The sequence below is a fragment of the Scyliorhinus canicula genome, chromosome 20 (genome assembly GCF_902713615.1).
Source record: "Scyliorhinus canicula chromosome 20, sScyCan1.1, whole genome shotgun sequence".
NCBI classification, from domain to species: domain Eukaryota; kingdom Metazoa; phylum Chordata; class Chondrichthyes; order Carcharhiniformes; family Scyliorhinidae; genus Scyliorhinus; species Scyliorhinus canicula.
Genome location: NC_052165.1, coordinates 61146083 through 61163889, shown reverse-complemented (window position 1 = coordinate 61163889; position 17807 = coordinate 61146083). Strand labels below are relative to the sequence as shown.

Here is a 17807-nt window from a genome sequence, read left to right as displayed (position 1 = left end):
GAGGAGGAGGATGGATTGCCCTTTTTGCCACCGGATCTGGAGCATCTTGCAAAGGCACCACGGGTAGTATTTCTCCAGCGCTTTGAGGTGTCTGCTGTGCAAGTCTGAAGCATGGTTGAGTGTAGCTGATGGTAAACCGTGAACTTGGGTTTGAGATCCTCGTTCTCAAATACCCATTTCCTCAGGCAGCTTAAGGCCAAACTGGCACTTTGGAGACGATGATGAATTTTGTTGTCTGAGTCGAGATGAAGATCCCATGATACAGAAAATGTCTTATATCTGGTAAATGGTTTGGTAATACATTGTTTATTTCATAAAATATCAACTGCAGAATGATTTCTTAGAATACTCTCAAACAATGCAAAATAATCTAGCTGTATTTTATTCTGCTGCAGCAACTCTACTGTGATGTTTAAAGGGATAAATGATAAATGACCAAACCGTCCAGGGTGCAGGAAGTGAATGATGGGGCCACATGTCCTGGTTTCTGTATTGCTTTTGCCGAGGCTTTGTGGAACGCAGCTGGACCCGTGTTGCTTCCAGCTTAATTCAACTTTTTATTGTCTAGTTGCATCAAACTTTCATATCAACATGCTGCAGATCACGTTCATGTACATCACTGAAGCTGGATAACTGGAACTTCAGTGTTATTAAGCACAAGGTTAGATAGTGTCAACAGAGGACTTGAGTAAATCATTCACCATCTTTCCACAATGGTACTTTGATGAATGACATGGAGCACAACTTTAACCGTCTTGATTTTTCTTTGTAAAAACTTATGCAATATTTGTCTCAATTCGCTACACCCGTCACCGTTGCAAATCCAAATAAGTTAAATTCAGCAGTATCCAGATAACTTAAACTGGTTTAATTCTGATCTGGAGATGACTTTGAGGCTTGCTGCGAAGCAAATACCCAACCAGACAGGAATGTGTCATGTAATGATTACACAAGAACAAAAAAAACACTTTGCAGCAATCATTTTCCTTATTTATAATTTTGGTTTCTTTTGCATGCTTGTGTGTATATGTTTGCATATTTATAAATAGTTTTCATTTTGGAGCACACAGTAATTTCCCTTACCATCAAAGCTACTGCAGTTTATATTTAAATTGCTTTCTTAGATTATGCGCCTTACAATTCTGCTACAAGGGAGCTTACTAGTTAAGATGGCAAAGGTGAGGAAACGGCAAATATAGATATAGGATACCCAATACTCTTCACTAAAGAACTGTCATAATACATGTAACAGCAAAGGTAAACGAGTGATTGATGGACAAATGCGGAGAAGCACTTCTAGCTAGTGTTGAGAATACTGGAGACCATGCATTTTATTCACTAAAGGCTGAAGTCGAAGCTGAGGTCAGATTTTCCCATCTTCAGTTTGAAAACGGCATCAAATTTCTCATTCATTGAAACAGTGAAGATGTCCTTCCACAGGCCAACCCGTCCTGAAATAAACAAAACAATGTCCTGTGTTACAGTCAGCCTGTGGAAATGTACTTCTTAAGTTTGAGGTTAGGGTCATGTTCATTTGAGTCATGGTGCTAAAAGCAGCATTAAAGCTCTGATTATTACCACCAAATTCTAAATGACAATTAGCCTCACACAAATATGGCCAATCAAGATTGGGCTTATTAAAGAACACCACTCCTCTTCAGTTCTGGATAACAAGTATGAAACATGATAACATGAAATAGCTTGGAATGGTGGCATGGTTTTCAGAGGATCATTTATAAGTATAGCAGTAGATTAATTAGTAAAATTTTAGTATAAAAATAAATAAAGTTTATACAATTATACTTACTGATATTTAATAATATCATAGTTGCATTTATAATAGAACTATTATACTAATCAGTAAAATTATATAATATTGATCAATAAAATGTTAATTAAATTTATTATACTAATCAATAGCAGTAAATGAATTCATGTATTCATATGAATCAATAAAAGAATGCGATTACATTAATTAGTAGCTATTCTATTAGAATAATCTGTAACTATATGCTATTTGCATTAAAGATGTACTGATCAGTAATTTAAATTTTTTGTTTGGAAAGGTGTAACATTATACCAACATTGGTATTGTGTTAAACAACAAAGTAATATTGTACTAATTACTAAAGTTATACAACCATATTAATGAGTAAAAGTACACAGTTGTACTAAATCATTAAAACTGTACTTTTCTAATTTGTAACACAATACTATTATAATCATAAATCATTAAATTTAGGCTTTGGCCTAAGTACCTGAAAATTATGGGGAGGGTGGAGAGATGGCGACAATAACCTGTCAGACAGTTGCAACCGGAAATAGGGGTGAAAAAATTAAAACCTTAAATATAAATAGAATTTTGAAAACTATGCAGCTGTGGGCCATATTATACATTACAGTCTGACAGGTTCCCAGTGGTTTTTGTTTCAAATATGCCATCCAAGATGAAAAACGTTCCAAGACACTGCACAGAAATATCTACCAGATGCAGATATTAGGAGGTGTGATGAAAATTTTCTCAGAGGTTAGTTTTAATGAGAGTGTTAAATGAGTAAAGGTTGATGGAGAGGCAGGGAGGCTGAGGAAGGGAATTCCACAGACTGTGTCGAAAACCAAAGGCATAGCCACTAATGATGGAGCGAAGGAGATGGAGCTGAGCAAAAGGTCACGACTGAAAGGATGCAGGTGTTTATGGCTAGTGACGATTGCAAGGATAGGGAGGGGTGAGGACATGAAGTTCTTTAAACATAAGGATGAACATTTTAAATGAGAGATGTTAGGGGATTGGTAGCCACATTAGTTCAGTGGATGCAGGGATGATGGGTGAATGCGATAGGATACAGGTAGCAAAGTATTGGGTGAGCTGAATTTCATTGGGAGTAAGGATGGTTGGCCAGTCAGAAGAGCATTTGAATAGTCAAGTCCAGAGTTGACAAAGCCACTGAAGAAGATTTTGGAAACAGATATGCTAGCGGATGATATTACAGAAGTCAGCAATCATTGTGGTGGAGCAGTTGAGAGATTACAAGCTCAACGTTTCAACAAACAGGATGCTACAGTTGATCAGCTTCAACTTGAGACAATGGTACAGGAGAAGGATGTGTATTCAGAAGTGTGAAAGACTGCAAAGAAGTTGAGAAGGATAAGGAGGTATAGCATTGGAGTTTTAAAAAACGCTCAAGGACTTGAGAGCAAAGGAGTTTGATGTTGGATTGATAGTTTTTAATGCGAGAATGGGTCAACAAAGATTTTTTTGAAAACATGTTTAGGACAGTACCTAAGAGGAAGCTATTTACCATGCCAGACAATATGAGAGATAGGAATGTATGTTGGGTGGTCAACATTTTAATCGGAAGGGGATCAAAGGAGCAGGAAGTAGGTCCCTAAGTTGTGATGCAGACCCAAGTATTGAAGAACACTATGGGCCCTTCACATCATTAGCAGGTTATTCCAAAATATTGGTTATAACCATTGAAATATTATCTATTTTATTCATATATTGTGAAAAGAAATTAGGCCTAACACATTCCTTCCTTTATATCACGTTTCCTTCTCCATTTTATTCAAAAGGAATTTAAGTAAGGAGCCAAGCCCAAAGATCAAGATGCCATTGACAGTTGGATGGGTTATAGGATAAATCAGGAAATGGATTATGTTTTAAAATATTATGTATTGTAAAAGAAAGAGAAAACTGAGAGAGCCAAGAATTTAACACTGAGCCCCTGGGTAATAATGAGTTGGAATAAGAGCTGGCATGGTGAGACTCTTCTTCCACAATCTGAGGACGCAAGTAAAATGAAAAGCACGTATGCTTCCATAGAGGTAGTATGAATAAAGGAGGAAACTTCAGAGCAGCAATAATCAGGGTAATATTAATAAAACTACCAAGACCAAATAGATCATAGTGAAGAGCAAAGAACTGAACAGTAAGGTCAAGTGATGAATCACTTAGCAAATGATCAGTTGTTTTCTTGCATCCTACTGAAGAGTGAAAATGAGAGTTAGCTCATGCTCCACTGGTGTTAGAACAGTATTCAAATCTTGTGAATAATAGGGAGTTAGATGAATATTAAGAATTTTTGAAGGAAACAGTGTTCAGCACTCTGAGCACTGTAGAATCAAGAATGAGCCATCACAATTAAGTGAAGGATGCTGTTAGTTGGGATTCTGAATGGTACGAAGAAACTATAGCAGTAATTTCCAGGGTCTGCATTGCTGCTGTGTAGTCTCAAGACAAGGAGTACAGGGCAGAGAATTGGCAAGTGTTAAATCCCTACCTTGGATCATATGGCAGCAAAGGATTAAATAAGTCCTTGCATCTTTGGAGAACTAAAAAGAAAACAATTGTTTAATTGTTCTGTTGAAGGGCAATGTAGTGATTCATCTGATACATTGAGAAAGGAATGAAAATGTTGTGCATCAAAAGTGTGCAATTGAATGTACGTTTACAAATAGAGTGGAGTCATCAACAACAAATATGGATGCCGAGTGGAGGCAATAGGCATAGTCAAGTAACAGAATATTCAAAATAATTCCTGGACAAAAGTGTCAAATGATAAGCCATCAACTGCAGCACAAAGAGTTTAACAGAAGACACGGGAGAGTGTCAACCCTAACAGCAGCTCTGGAGATATCCAATGAAATTAAGAAATGACTCACTTAAGGGTACCAGAGTTGTACTCTAGCAAGAGCGTAATGTGGCAGAACACTGGTGATCCAAACATATTGAAATAACATGGTTAATTATAGATTAGGCCACAACTCATGAGTTAACAGTGGTTTTCATAATTTTAGAAATAGAAAGAAAATAAGACAGCAATTGGGCAAATAAGAGGTATCATCTTACTTAGAGAAGAATGAACATTAGCAAATTTCAAGGACAAAGAAAGGAATTAAGTGTCTAAAGAGATGGCAAACAACAGAGGTACACAATCTGGGGATATAAAGAGGGATAGCACCAGGTCTAGAGGTCGCACTAAAGTCCAGAGATTACAGGATATGACAACTGTAGCAGGAATAAGTAAATAATTTCTCAGGAAAACAGAGGTAGTTTAAATTACCTTTATTTATATTGTTTAATATTACAATAAGGTATATACGTTAGTGGGCTTAATTTCGTGGTTTTGCATAGGAAAGGGTAAAACTTTAAACAAAAGTGTTTGCACATATAGGGCTTTATTTCAGTGTTAAATGTTAACAAATCTGTTAAATGTTTATGACATGTAAAGTAAACAAGCTTTGGGAAATAATGAGATGTTGCTTAGCAACCAGAGGTACTTTTAGGCAGAAGTCCTTTTTGAGTTTAGTTTTTACCTGGAAGCCAGAGGAGGAGGAGTTTGGGGTGAGAGAGGGAACATCTCCCAGCTTTGCTGGAAGAAAAGCCATACAATGGAGTAAGGCAGGCACCAGAAATCTAAAGAACAGCTGGTTAATGAAACTGGAGAAATTAAGATAGGTTTCCAGGTAGTCTGAAGTTAGAAGCGGGTACTGTTCATTGAAGCTACCGGCAGAGCTGAACAGGAGTTGGCTAGTAAGAAGACAGAAAAATATCTGGTGGTCCTTAGGTTTGTGATACCTTAGCACAGACTGTGGAGCAATAGGTGAAATAATTATAGAACAATCGGTGGCTGGATCTCAATAGTTTGTGTAAAAGCATTCAAGACAAAGGAATCCTGAAAGAAAAGTTATAAAGCCTGGAGGTGGATTCTTGCTACAACAGTGGACAGGAAGCCTTGTTTGAGAGGATAGTTGGAAAACCTAGAGGTGGATCCTAAATGAAAACAGCTAATTGAAAGCATTGTTTGCAAGATTTTAAAGTGTGTCATTCTGAGAGTGGAGTTTTGAAACACTCATGTGACATTTGGGGGGAATTTGAGGATTAATCCATGAAAGATTGGCTGAGTGGCATGTGACATTTGTAGGGTGTTATCCTTGAAATCTGTGTACATTTGTGAAGATAAGTGGGAGTGAAGGAGTATTCTATTAGAGTCAAATTTTTCAAGTTTAACACATTTTTGATGTTGTTAAAAGCTAATTGGCATTTGTGTGACTGTTCCTTTACAGCAGGGGTGGGCAAACTACGGCCCGCGGGCATGCGGCCCGCCAAAGGTCTTTATGCGGCCCACCAAGATCAAGTCATTAAAAAATAAATGTTTTAAAAATTTATTTTTTTTAAATTTTAAGGTTAATGGGGGGGGGGGGGCTGTTGGGTTACTGGTATAGGGTGGATACGTCGACTTGAGTAGGGTGATCATTGCTCGGAACAACATGTGTTTCATGTGAAGTTTCTACTTTAAAATATTAATTAATAAAAATTAATTGCTTTTTTTTTTCTTTAAAAACCTTTTATTTTGGCTATTTTAAATATTAATTATTTTACTTAATATACTATGCGGCCCTTTAAAATTGTGAATTTCTGAATGTGGCCCTTGCACGGAAAAGTTTGCCCACCCCTGCTTTACAGTTTAAAAAACAAACAAATTAGGGTCCTGTGAGCCAGAGTTCTATTCTGGCACCTTCCTGTCCAATAGTAAAACCAACTGGGATCATAACGCACTAAGTTAAAATCACAAGAAGCTGAGAAGGTTCTTTGTCACGGTAATCAAAATTGAGAGTTGGAGGAACTAAATTACTGTGAATATTTTTTATTCTTTAAATTACAGTACTGTCACCACTTCAGTTTCAAGACTTGAATGAAAATGTAGTTACTTCCACATAATTCTCTTCAGGTAAAACAAGGCTGCTAAAATTCACAGAAGTTAAAAGAAGTCTGAGATAAATGGAGCGATAAGAAAGTGGTGCAAGTGATACCAGGAATTAGTGTCCCATTGGAATGTATTTATCCTTTAATCAAAAGCATAAGATAAAAATAACGGAAGAAATACTACTGACTAATAAAGAACTGAGTACCCACCTTGCTGTAAAATATACATGTGCAGGTTTGGATGAAAAGCCACAAAACACAAGGAAAGGCAATGGGATAAGGCTAGTCTACCTTCTCACCAATTACACTAGGTCTTCAGTTCAATGAGTCGATGTGCTAAAAACAAAAGGGAAGAAGAAACCAAAATGCTTCAAACATAAACAAAATTTAAGAAAAAAAAAAACTGAAAAACGAAAGCAAATGAATGTGCAGCATTTCAGCGAATTATTTTTCACCCAAAACCTTCCTTTGGATAATTGTATATTTGTTACAGAAATCAAAGCAAAACATGAAAAAATATGTTTTTAAAAATTAAAACAATGTGAAAGCACAGGCAACTGAACTACAACCGTGATTATTATTTAACGTTGTGCGTGTATAGTTTAGTTAATCTCATCAGAAATAATCAAGGTCCATTTTGACACAACAAACCGTAGAAAGATCCAACTGGAAACAAATGAACCAGAGATGTGAAGATGGGTCCAGGGAGACATTTTAGAGTCCTCATTAATAATTGATTTGAAGTGTAATAGTATGTTTTTAAAGTTCCTGTGGTGAAATCAGATCCTGAATTCTAATGGCTCCACAAGAGAAGATGAGATCTGCTGCACCAACATCAAATCAACGTACTTCCTGATAGCCCTTCTATAAAAGCCAGTGTCTGGTGCCACGTTCCATTAAACCAACAACCCAATGCCATGTTCTTCAGATACACACCACACTAACTACCTGATGCCATACTTGAGCTCTCTGCAATAACGTTTGCTTTCCACAATTCAGAAAAATTGTGATAACTTGTTTTTTGCCACTTTTCCCTTTTCGAATGAGTAAAACAAGCAGTGGGTGGATAACTGGACTAATTGAGAGCAAGACAAGACATCAATTCAATGGTTAGTTGTGAATGCGGAACAAAACAGTGGAAAATACCTTCTGATGAATGTCTAACAACCTGATAAAAGTGTCAGCATTCATACAAGAACAATACCTGCTTGGGTAAAGAGATCAGAGGCTTGCCAGAATCCATGGAAACAGCAAAAGCAAAAATCTTCAGAATATGATAAAAAGGTTAGCAAAAATAAAAGCAACGTTACAAGCAAGATATCTGTTGATGTGCATTCATATTCCTCATGGTGAAAGTGAAGTCGCCTCATGAAGCAATCTGGAATTCATACAAAAGATATGGTCAGATGGCCACCACAGTGACAGAATAGGTGTTCCTACCCAATTGTGAATTACTCATCTTAACCACGCTGTCATGGTGAGCTGTGTTTGGGAGTTTAATGTAGCAAGGTACAGTGATACGGGTGAGTGCAGACAACAAGGGCTGAATGTTTGTGACAAATGAGGGAACATTTTTGGGCTTAACTTCCCAATTCTGTCCGCAAAGGAAACTCCACACAAAGGAAACTCCTGAGAACACGCATGAACAGACTCAAAAACAGCTTCTTCCCCACTGTTACCAGACTCCTAAATGACCCTCTTATGGACTGACCTCATTAACACTACACCCTTGTATGCTTCATCCGATGCCGGTTATCTAGTTACATTGTATACCTTGTGTTGCCCTATTATGTATTTTGTTTTATTCCCTTTGCTTCCCATGTACTTAATGATCTGTTGAGCTGCTCTCAGAAAAATACTTTTCACTGTACCTTGATACACGTGACAATAAACAAATCCAATCCAATCCAGACCACAATCAAAAATACTGAATTTAACTTCCTTTCTAGCTCAGCTTAGTTGAACACACTTCAGTTCCAACGGCAGAGGTTGCAAATCGCAATCTTAAAGGAGGTTTAATTTCAATTGTAATCTATTATAAACGTGGCAGTTTCCTCATGTAGATTGCCAACCTCACCATCATCCCACTCAATCCCTTCTCTTGTGCCCGTTTGTTTGAAATCCTGGATGAGCAGAAAATTCCTCCAATTAAATCCTGAGAAGACTGAAGCCTTTGTATTCGGTCCCCATAACAAACTCTGTTCCCCAGCTACCAATTTCATCTCTCTTTGAGGCTGAACCAGAGTGCTGACCCCAGGATGAGCTTCCAACCGCATATCTGGGCCATTACTAAGATTTCCTATTTCCACCTCTGTAACATTGTGTCCACACCTATCTCAGCTCATCTGCTGCTGAAACTCTCATCTATGTCTCTTTTACCTCTAGATTTGATTAGTTTAATACACTCCTGGCCAGCCTCCCACATTTTGTGGTCTGGAGAGTTGAGGGGATCTGTTGCTCATTTCCTTAATGACAACAAGCCCTGTTCACCTGTTACCCATGTGCTCGCTAACCATTGTCTCCTGGTAAAGCAATGCCTCTATTTAACAATTCTCACTCTTTAAGGCAGCATGGTGGCGCAGTGGTTAGCACTGCTGCCTCACGACGCCGAGGTTCCAGGTTCGATCCCGGCCCTGGGTCACTGTGAGGAGATGTCACATTCTCCCCATGTTTCCATGGGTCTCGCCCCCACAACCCAAAGATGTGCAGGGTAGGTGGATTGGCCATGCTAAATTGCTCCTCAATTGGAAAATAGGAATTGGGTACTCTAAATTTATTTTCAAAAACAAAATTCTCACTCTTGTTTTTAATCCCTTACATGGCCTCGCCCCTTCCTATCTCCATAATCTTTGCCAGCTCCATGGCACTCGAATTTATCTGTGCTCCTTAAATTCCAGCCTCTTACGCACCTCAGATTTTAATCGCTCCACCACTGGTGGCGATACCTACAGCTGCCAAGGCCCCAAGCTCTAGAATTCACTCCCTAAACCTCTCCACCACACATTCCTCCTTGAAGACGCTCCTTAAAATCTAGTTTTTTGACCAAATTATTGGCACTCTGAACCAATGTGTCCTTCTGTGGCTCGGTGTCAAAGTTCGCTCTCTAATGCTCCCAAATCATTTTGGGACATTTTATTACATTAAAGCCCCTTTTATAAATGCAAATTGTTGTTAGTTATATAGAACTTTAATTCATTGGAATGGATTTATCCAAACAGATAATGGCAACCATAATTTCAAGATTAATTTAAGCGATCTTTGTAAAATTCATACTTTTGCCTCATTTTACAATATTTGCTGAAACAAAATTACAAATTGAACGCTGTCCATCTTCTGTCAATGCAACTGTGTATGCTCATTTTCAATAATGCAGTCATGTTTAACTTTACTTACTGGTCAGTAAAGCTATGCAACTTTAAAAGAATACATAAATTAGGGGCAGCAGGGTAGCATGGTGGTTAGCATAAATGCTTCACAGCTCCAGGGTCCCAGGTTCGATTCCCGGCTGGGTCACTGTCTGTGTGGAGTCTGCACGTCCTCCCCCTGTGTGCGTGGGTTTCCTCCGGGTGCTCCGGTTTCCTCCCACAGTCCAAAGATGTGCGGGTTAGGTGGATTGGCCATGCTAAATTGCCCGTAGTGTCCTAATAAAAGTAAGGTTAAGGGGGGGGTTGTTGGGTTACGGGTATAGGGTGGATACGTGGGTTTCAGTAGGGTGATCATGGCTCGGCACAACATTGAGGGCCGAAGGGCCTGTTCTGTGCTGTACTGTTCTATGTTCTATGTTCTAAATTACGGCACAAGTAGAGGAAAGGCCTATTACCCAATGTTTCATTGGGGCGGGGGGCTTCAACCAGAGAGCTCATGATCTGGCACCATGTTTCGCATGTCAACATATTGCACAGGCAAACAGGGACAGGCACACAGCGCACAGACATGTCCCACTCTACCTGATCGAAAGCAAGCAGTGCCGAAGAAGATTGATATTGGACTCAAAATATTAACTCTTTTTCTCTCTCCACTGAAGTTGCCAGACCTGAGATCAGCACCATGTTTTTATTTTAATAGCAAGTCTGCTCCCTTTCTGTTGTTGTGTTCGGAAAGTTTATAGCATGATAGATTTCAAACACACTTCTGCCATATCTAAGGAGGCTATGGTCAGAAAAAATTTTCAAAGGGGGGAATTCCATGATCAAAAAGATAGAATTCTGCCGAAACATGCAAATGTCTCTCTCCAGTGAAAAATCAAGTACAGAGTCACTGTACACTTCTCTTAGGTGCCTTCTAGTAACTAGTTAGAGTGACAGGAACAAGCAGATCTCAACTATGCCCTTTTGACTAGGAAAATCTTGTGTATCTTAAAAATGTGAAGTATTCTATGGAAATCATCTAAAGATACATATTTGCCTCCTTTATTCATAAGTTTAAGATTTGCAGGTACTGTGATATGCAAGATGACCAGGATTTAGTATGCTTGCAGTGAATTAAATTTTAAAATGAAGAATTTTATTAATTCTAATGTTCCCAATATTCCTTTTATGAAACATTATCTTTTTTTTTTTAAAAACACATTTTATTACAAACTTGTATCAAGGCAGGTTACTGCAAGTAAACACCCCGGGAAACATACTTCCCAACAATCAACTGTACAGTCTGGACAGATTTTTCTCCTTTTTCACTCTCTATCAGCTCCCCCCCAGCCCCCTGCGACGAACAGCTCCTCAAACACAGTCACCACCTTTTCTCAAACTCCCCTGCTGATCCCCTTAACTCATACTTTATTTTCTCTAACCGCAGGAAGTCGTACAGGTCACCTAACCATGCTGCTACCCCCGGTGACGATGCCGACCACCACTCCAGCAAAATTTGTCGTTGTGCGATCAGAGAGGCGAAGACCACGACATCGGCCTTCCTCCTCTCCATGAGCTCCGGCTTCTCTGAAACCCCAAATATCATTTATGTAACATCATCATTGCTTCACACAATAACATCCATTGCCATGTTACAGTCAAAAAATCCTACCTTCTACTTTTCATAGCACTCACCTCTTCCAATAGAAAGTGCTTCTGCATTGCAGTATTGGTCCACAAGCTGATGGCAGTGTTCAATTACAGACTCCATTTGAGTCTTGTCATATGATACTCCTAGGAAACGCACCAAGAGCTCCACGGTACCTGCAAGGTTCTTCCATCAAGAGAAAAAAAAACCTTAGTTGGAGATTGTCATGAAAATCGCTACCAAATTATTCTACAAATTGCTGTCCAGTATCCCTCCCGATCCAGCTCAATACGCCAGTTGACAACGGGTAGATGTGTCAAGAAAAGGATAGATGTGTCAAGAAAAACTGGAAAGCAAATATCTAGATTTTATTTTTGTTTTGTGAATGCAAACCACTGACATCATTCTTCCCATACACTTATATGTTTTAAATTACCTTTGCCCAACGGTAACCACCAGGAATTGCAGCTAAAAATTCATTTCCACTGCTGGGCTGTGAATTGCTGTACAGTGTCAAATTGATGGGTAGTCGATGTGGCACTGGTAGATTTATTTGAGGTATGTCACCTTCCTATAACAATACATCATATTTGAAGCTCTATAATTTTCCCCTATCATTTATTCACCCCCTCTCCATTCTATACACTTTGTACATCCAAGAAAGCAGAGACTGGAGTTCAATTACAGTTCCACTCATGAGCATGTCCCAATCTTTCCTTCAATCACCTCAGCCCCAAGCTCTTCCCATTCCTATCTCCCAACGTGCCACCCTGGTGATCCAACTTAATGCATTACTGCCATCGGCTGCCCAATTTCTATTATTCCAATGAATGGGCCCAATGAAGCAAACCAAGATTGAGTTATTTTTTATCCATGGAAGGCTCGTGGAAGTTGCTGGCAAGGCCAGCATTTAATATGCATTCCTTAAACCTTTAAAATCTTTTGTTTTTACAAATTGAGAGTACCCAATTCTTTTTTTTTCCAATTAAGGAGCAATTTAGCATGGCCAATCCACCTATCCTGCATATCTTTGGGTTGTGGAGATGAGACCCACATAGACACGGGGACAAAGTGCAAACTCCACATGGACAGTGACCCAGTGCCAGGATCAATGTTTACAATATTGCTTTTGTGAAACATTATCATTGCTTCACACAGCGGCATTCATTGCCATAATTAATGAACAGCTGCTGGTTGTGCAGCACTTGAGTAGGTTACAAGTGTTTAGCACAGAGCTAAATTGCTGGCTTTGAAAGCAGACCAAGGCAGGCCAGCAGCACGGTTCAATTCCCGTACCAGCTTCCCCGAACAGGCGCCGGAATGTGGTGACTAGGGGCTTTTCACAATAACTTCATTTGAAGCCTCCTTGTGACAATAAGCGATTTTCATTCATTTCATTTCATTTCATTTCAACTGGTAGTTTTTAGGTTTGTGGCCTAAACCTCTCACTCCCCTGCCGGCAGGTATTTAAGGAGGGCAGAGTGAAATAGAAGCTTTGACAAAGAGTCATCCCGACTCAAAACGTTTCTCCCTTCTCTCTCTCCACAGATGCTGCAAAACCTGCTGAGTATGTCCAGTATTTTCTGTTTTTGTTTCAGATTCCAGCATCTGCAGTAATTTGCTTTTATCTTCGCGAAATAGAAAGAATGGGCTTCCTGCTGGGTTCCCGCCCCGATCTCGCAGCGATGCTACGCTAGAGCAGGTGATTTTCTGGCCACTTAAAGGTCGTTTCCTGACCAACCTCAATTTTGTGGCTGGCAGGAGGATTTCCTGGATGTGGGGAAAGACCGAAAATGATTGGGCTTAGGCGGGAAGTGAGGGTGGGGAGTGGCTTCTCCATCAGAAGTTCCCTTTTAACTTTGGGCATTTCCCCCAGACGTTCCAGTGGCTGATGGACCTGCCCGCTCACCCCCCTTGCAAAAAGCCAGGCTCTCCCCAATCAGCTACCTTCCATTCCCCCACCCCCAAAACCAGGCCTTCCCTGTCCTCCCTGCCCTGGGACCCTAAAATCTTAACTTTCCGTCCAGTTCTGGCACTTGGGCTCTGTCGTCCTTCTCTGACCATCACTGCTCCTGTTGCTGCAGAGACTAGAGAGTTGCCAGCCAATCAGATTGACAGGCAGTTCTCAAAGGCAGGACTTCTCCCAATTGAGGTGCAAAAGTCCCACCTGCAGCCAACTGCTGCCTGTTAACGTGTGAAATGGCAGCAGGAGAGGCAGAGTCAGCGGGGATGCATTTCCCACCGATTCTTCGAATGGTAGGTAGGGAAATCCCGCCATTCAAAAAATCTCCTGGCCTATGAATTGATCTGTTAAATGGGTTTAATTTCTGAACAAGCTGGGGCTGGTCAAGAGGGATCTTTACTTATGGGCCAGGGTTTAGAGAACACCAAAGTGTATCATGGAGTTCACCTGACCCACAACTTTTAATAGATTTTGGTTATGGGGAGCACAAAGGCCCACAGGTGTGATGCAAAAGAGAACTAAAAGTATTTTTAAACGATAACAATTTTTATTCTATGAATCCAGTTAACATTTTATAAACCCACAGTAAACATCTTACCAACTACCAACACTGATAACCTGCCCGCTCACCCCCCCCTGCAAAAAGCCAGGCTATCCCCAATCAGCTACTCCCCCCCCTCCCCACGCCTTCCAGTGCACTTGGTAACTTTCCTTACAACATACATAAGCCAAAACACTTTATTAACATAGACAGTAGGTTTGAATTCTCCACAGAGAAGTTATCGCTCTTAAATTATCAAGTGATCTAAACGCCTTGTTTAACATGCAGAGACACCAGTATGCATCTGCTTGTTTTGAATGCAGCTCTCCAACTGTAAGCAAAACTAAAACGGAGCCAAAAGGAGCTTCCAGCTGAAAGGAAAGTAAAAAGCAGAATCACATTCCAGATCCACCACACAATGACATCACTGCAGCCATTTGATAAAACACACTTTTCTTAAAGGGACATTCACATGACATGGAGGAAGTTCGCCAGTCTGGAGGAGCTAAGGGAGAGGGTAGAGCTGCCGAGGAGGGGCGCGAGTTCAGGTATCTGCAGGTTAGGGACTTTGCGCAAATATCTGGAGGGGGTTCCCTAGGTTGCCAGGATACACCCTGCTGGAGAGACTGCTGCTTCCGGATGTGCACAGTAAGAAGTCTTACAACACCAGGTTAAAGTCCAACAGGTTTGTTTCAAACACGAGCTTTCGGAGCACGGCTCCTTCTTCAGGTGAATGGAAAGGCTTGGGACAATTCACACCTCTTTAACCTGGAGTTACCTCTCTCTCTGCATCTTTGATGATTTGATTGCCTGCAGGTGCTCGCATTCCGGGGCATCCCTGACTGTGTCTATATAAACATTTCTGGAACAAGCCTTTCCATTCACCTGAAGAAGGAGCCGTGCTCCGAAAGCTCGTGTTTGAAACAAACCTGTTGGACTTTAACCTGGTGTTGTAAGACTTCTTACTGTGCTCACCCCAGTCCAACGCCGGCATCTCCACATCATGGCTTCCGGATGTGGAAGGGGAGGGAAGATTTGGGGATATATACAAATTCCTGGGGGAGCAGGGAGACGAGCGGGTGGTGAAGATCAAGGAGAAATGGGAAGTGGAGATCAATTGGGGAGTATGGAGTGAGGCACTGCTAGGGTGAAAAAGGGAAATAAATCTGTACAGACTCTATAGTTAATTGCTGGGAAGTATGCTTCCCGGGGTGTTTATTTGCTGTAACCTCTTTTGATACATTTTTGTAATCTCAACAAGCAACATTTTTGAAAGATTTATCACTCAGGAGAGAGAAAAAAATTCTTGAAGGAAGGAATGATGACAGGATGAAAAATTGCTGCTGATATGTGGAGGGCCACACCATAATCGGCACAGTGATACTGTAATACAAAACCTCTTCCAGGGGGTGGCAGAGTGTATAAATTACAGGTGCATTTGGTAACTGCCACATCACCATCACAACTGTTTCATTTCGAACAAGGTCTTTCAGCTAATATTACCTCCCCCCCCCCCCCACCCCTGAGCAAGTCCAAATACTTCACAATGGAATATGTTGTGAGATATGAAGCTAGCTTTGGAACATACACAATGTGTGAAGCAGGTATAAAAAGAGAGGATTTTGTTTAAATATCAGACAGGCAATGAAACCCAAATATCACCTTCAGATTATTCAAAGAATTGTTTTAGAATCTGTGGTGTGGTGATGTAAATTAGATTGAAACCTATCGTAACAATGTTACACTGAATAAACAGACATGTGTTTCTTGCAGTCATTATCCCTCCCAATCAAAGGAAATGTTTGCAGACACTTTCGCAGGATGGTTGTGCTGTTTCGAAGAAGGGAGTGAAAAAATTGAAGTGGCAACAAGGGAAACGTTTGAACAAAAACGTTTTAAATAAAAATTGACAGAAAAAAGATTGTAAAAACAGGAGAAAATAACGAGCAAATCTGTTCCAAAAAATAGCAGTCATGGAAGAAATTGAGGATTTCCATTGCAACAATTTGATTAGACAACTTTAAATAGAAGCGTAACAGATTGCAGGACACATTCGTCCTGGAGCATCGACCTGAATTTTTTTAAATTTCTGACATCTGAAACACTATTTCCAATACTTACGAATATTTGCTCCGTTTGATTTGGTGTAATAATCCATTTACATCTTGCATCCTTCTTATGTTTAAGCCAAACCCGAGACCACAATAAAGTCCTACAAACCCCAATCAGAGAGGTGACCAGTTAATCTGCTATTTGTGATGTGTTAGCTTACACAGCTGGCAAACTTCCCTGCTCTTCAAATGGCATCATGTGATCTTTTACATCAACTTGGGACAGGCAGACAGTTGAATTCCTTAAATGAAAATCACCAACAATATAGGATTCCCTCAAACCTTTAACTGCCTAGATTTTGTGTTCAATTCCTAGGCGGGCTGAGGCTTAAACTCATAGCTCTCTCACTCAAAGTTGATTGCCATCAGTGAGCCTAATCAACACTTGATTCAATTATCCTGGAGTAACTTCTTCAAATAATGCCAATTTTGAGAAACCATTAGCACACATAATTGGCATACTTATGAATAACATGCTTAGGTTTATTTATTTTGTTTTCCCTGTGGTCATTTCAGCAATGCCACAGGCCAAAGGTCCTGATGAACCATATAATTCTAAAAGAACATAAGAAAATAGGAGGCGTCCACCCCTCGAGCCTACTCCACCATTCAGTATGATCAGGGCGAACCATCGACCTTAACTCAACTTTCCTGTCCACTCCCCAGATCCTATGGCCTGAAACACTAAAATCTGATTTAAATATATTCAATGATGGAGATCATAGTCCCCGAGATGGAGAACTGCAAAGACTCACAACCCTTCGAGTCAAGAAATTTCTCCTCATCTCATTCCCCAAATCATCATTCCCCTTTCCTGAAACCCTGCCTCTAATGTTCTAGGCTCTTCAGCAAGGGGAAACCAGCGGGCTGGCTACTTCCGCCCCGCCCACCTCGAGAACGAGGCGAGATGGCGACAATGGAAAAGTCCGGGCGAACGCGGTCGGAGAATCCTGCCCAATCTTTCATTGTCTACCTTGTAAAACTCTTCAGAATTTGGTATGCATCACCTCTCATTTTTCAAACCTCCACTGCGAAAAGGGCAATTTACTCACCCTATCATAGGACAACAATCTCATCCTTGAAACTATTCTAATGAACCTTTGCTGCAATGCATCCAATGCAAGTGTATCCTTCCTTACACATGGAGACAAACTGTGGTGTGAGCTCACCAAAGCCCTGTACAACTGTAGCAAGACTTCTTTATTTTTGTGCAGTCAATCCTCATTTTAAGTCCTAGATATGTTCTTTAAAATTGTGCCTTTTAAGTGAAACAACTTTTAAGTTCCCGTACCAGCCTCCCTGGACAGGCGCCGGAATGTGGCGACTAGGGGATTTTCACAGTAACTTCATTGAAGCCTACTCGTGACAATAAGCGATTTTCATTTCATTTCAAGTGAATCAGTGGTTTCTATAGGAATCAATCTATAAACTACAGTTAGGTTCTTTTGGACGTTTCTCGTCTGGAAAAACTTGTCAAAAATCAAGGATGAC

At 40.3% G+C, this 17807-nt stretch overlaps 1 protein-coding gene across 4 annotated transcripts in view; it reads right to left on the bottom strand.

Annotated features, from left to right (window-relative positions):
• Positions 1-847: 847 nt before the first annotated feature.
• Positions 848-17807, bottom strand: part of sult4a1 (sulfotransferase family 4A, member 1) — a 57515-nt gene continuing 40555 nt past the window's right edge. Inside the window, exons 6-9 of one of the 4 annotated variants that reach the window (XR_005458396.1) lie at positions 11749-11887; positions 6917-7042; positions 4281-4332; positions 848-1451 (exon numbers count right to left, since the gene is read on the bottom strand). Coding sequence is in view for 2 of the 4 variants with exons in the window: in XM_038781084.1 (XP_038637012.1) it covers positions 1339-1451; positions 7911-8084; positions 11749-11887 (426 nt within the window). In the remaining 2 variants the exon portion in view is untranslated. Of the gene's footprint in view, positions 1452-4280; positions 4333-6916; positions 7043-7910; positions 8085-11748; positions 11888-17807 lie in introns of all 4 variants that reach the window. The other 3 variants (XR_005458395.1, XM_038781084.1, XM_038781085.1) reach the window with 3 other exon arrangements.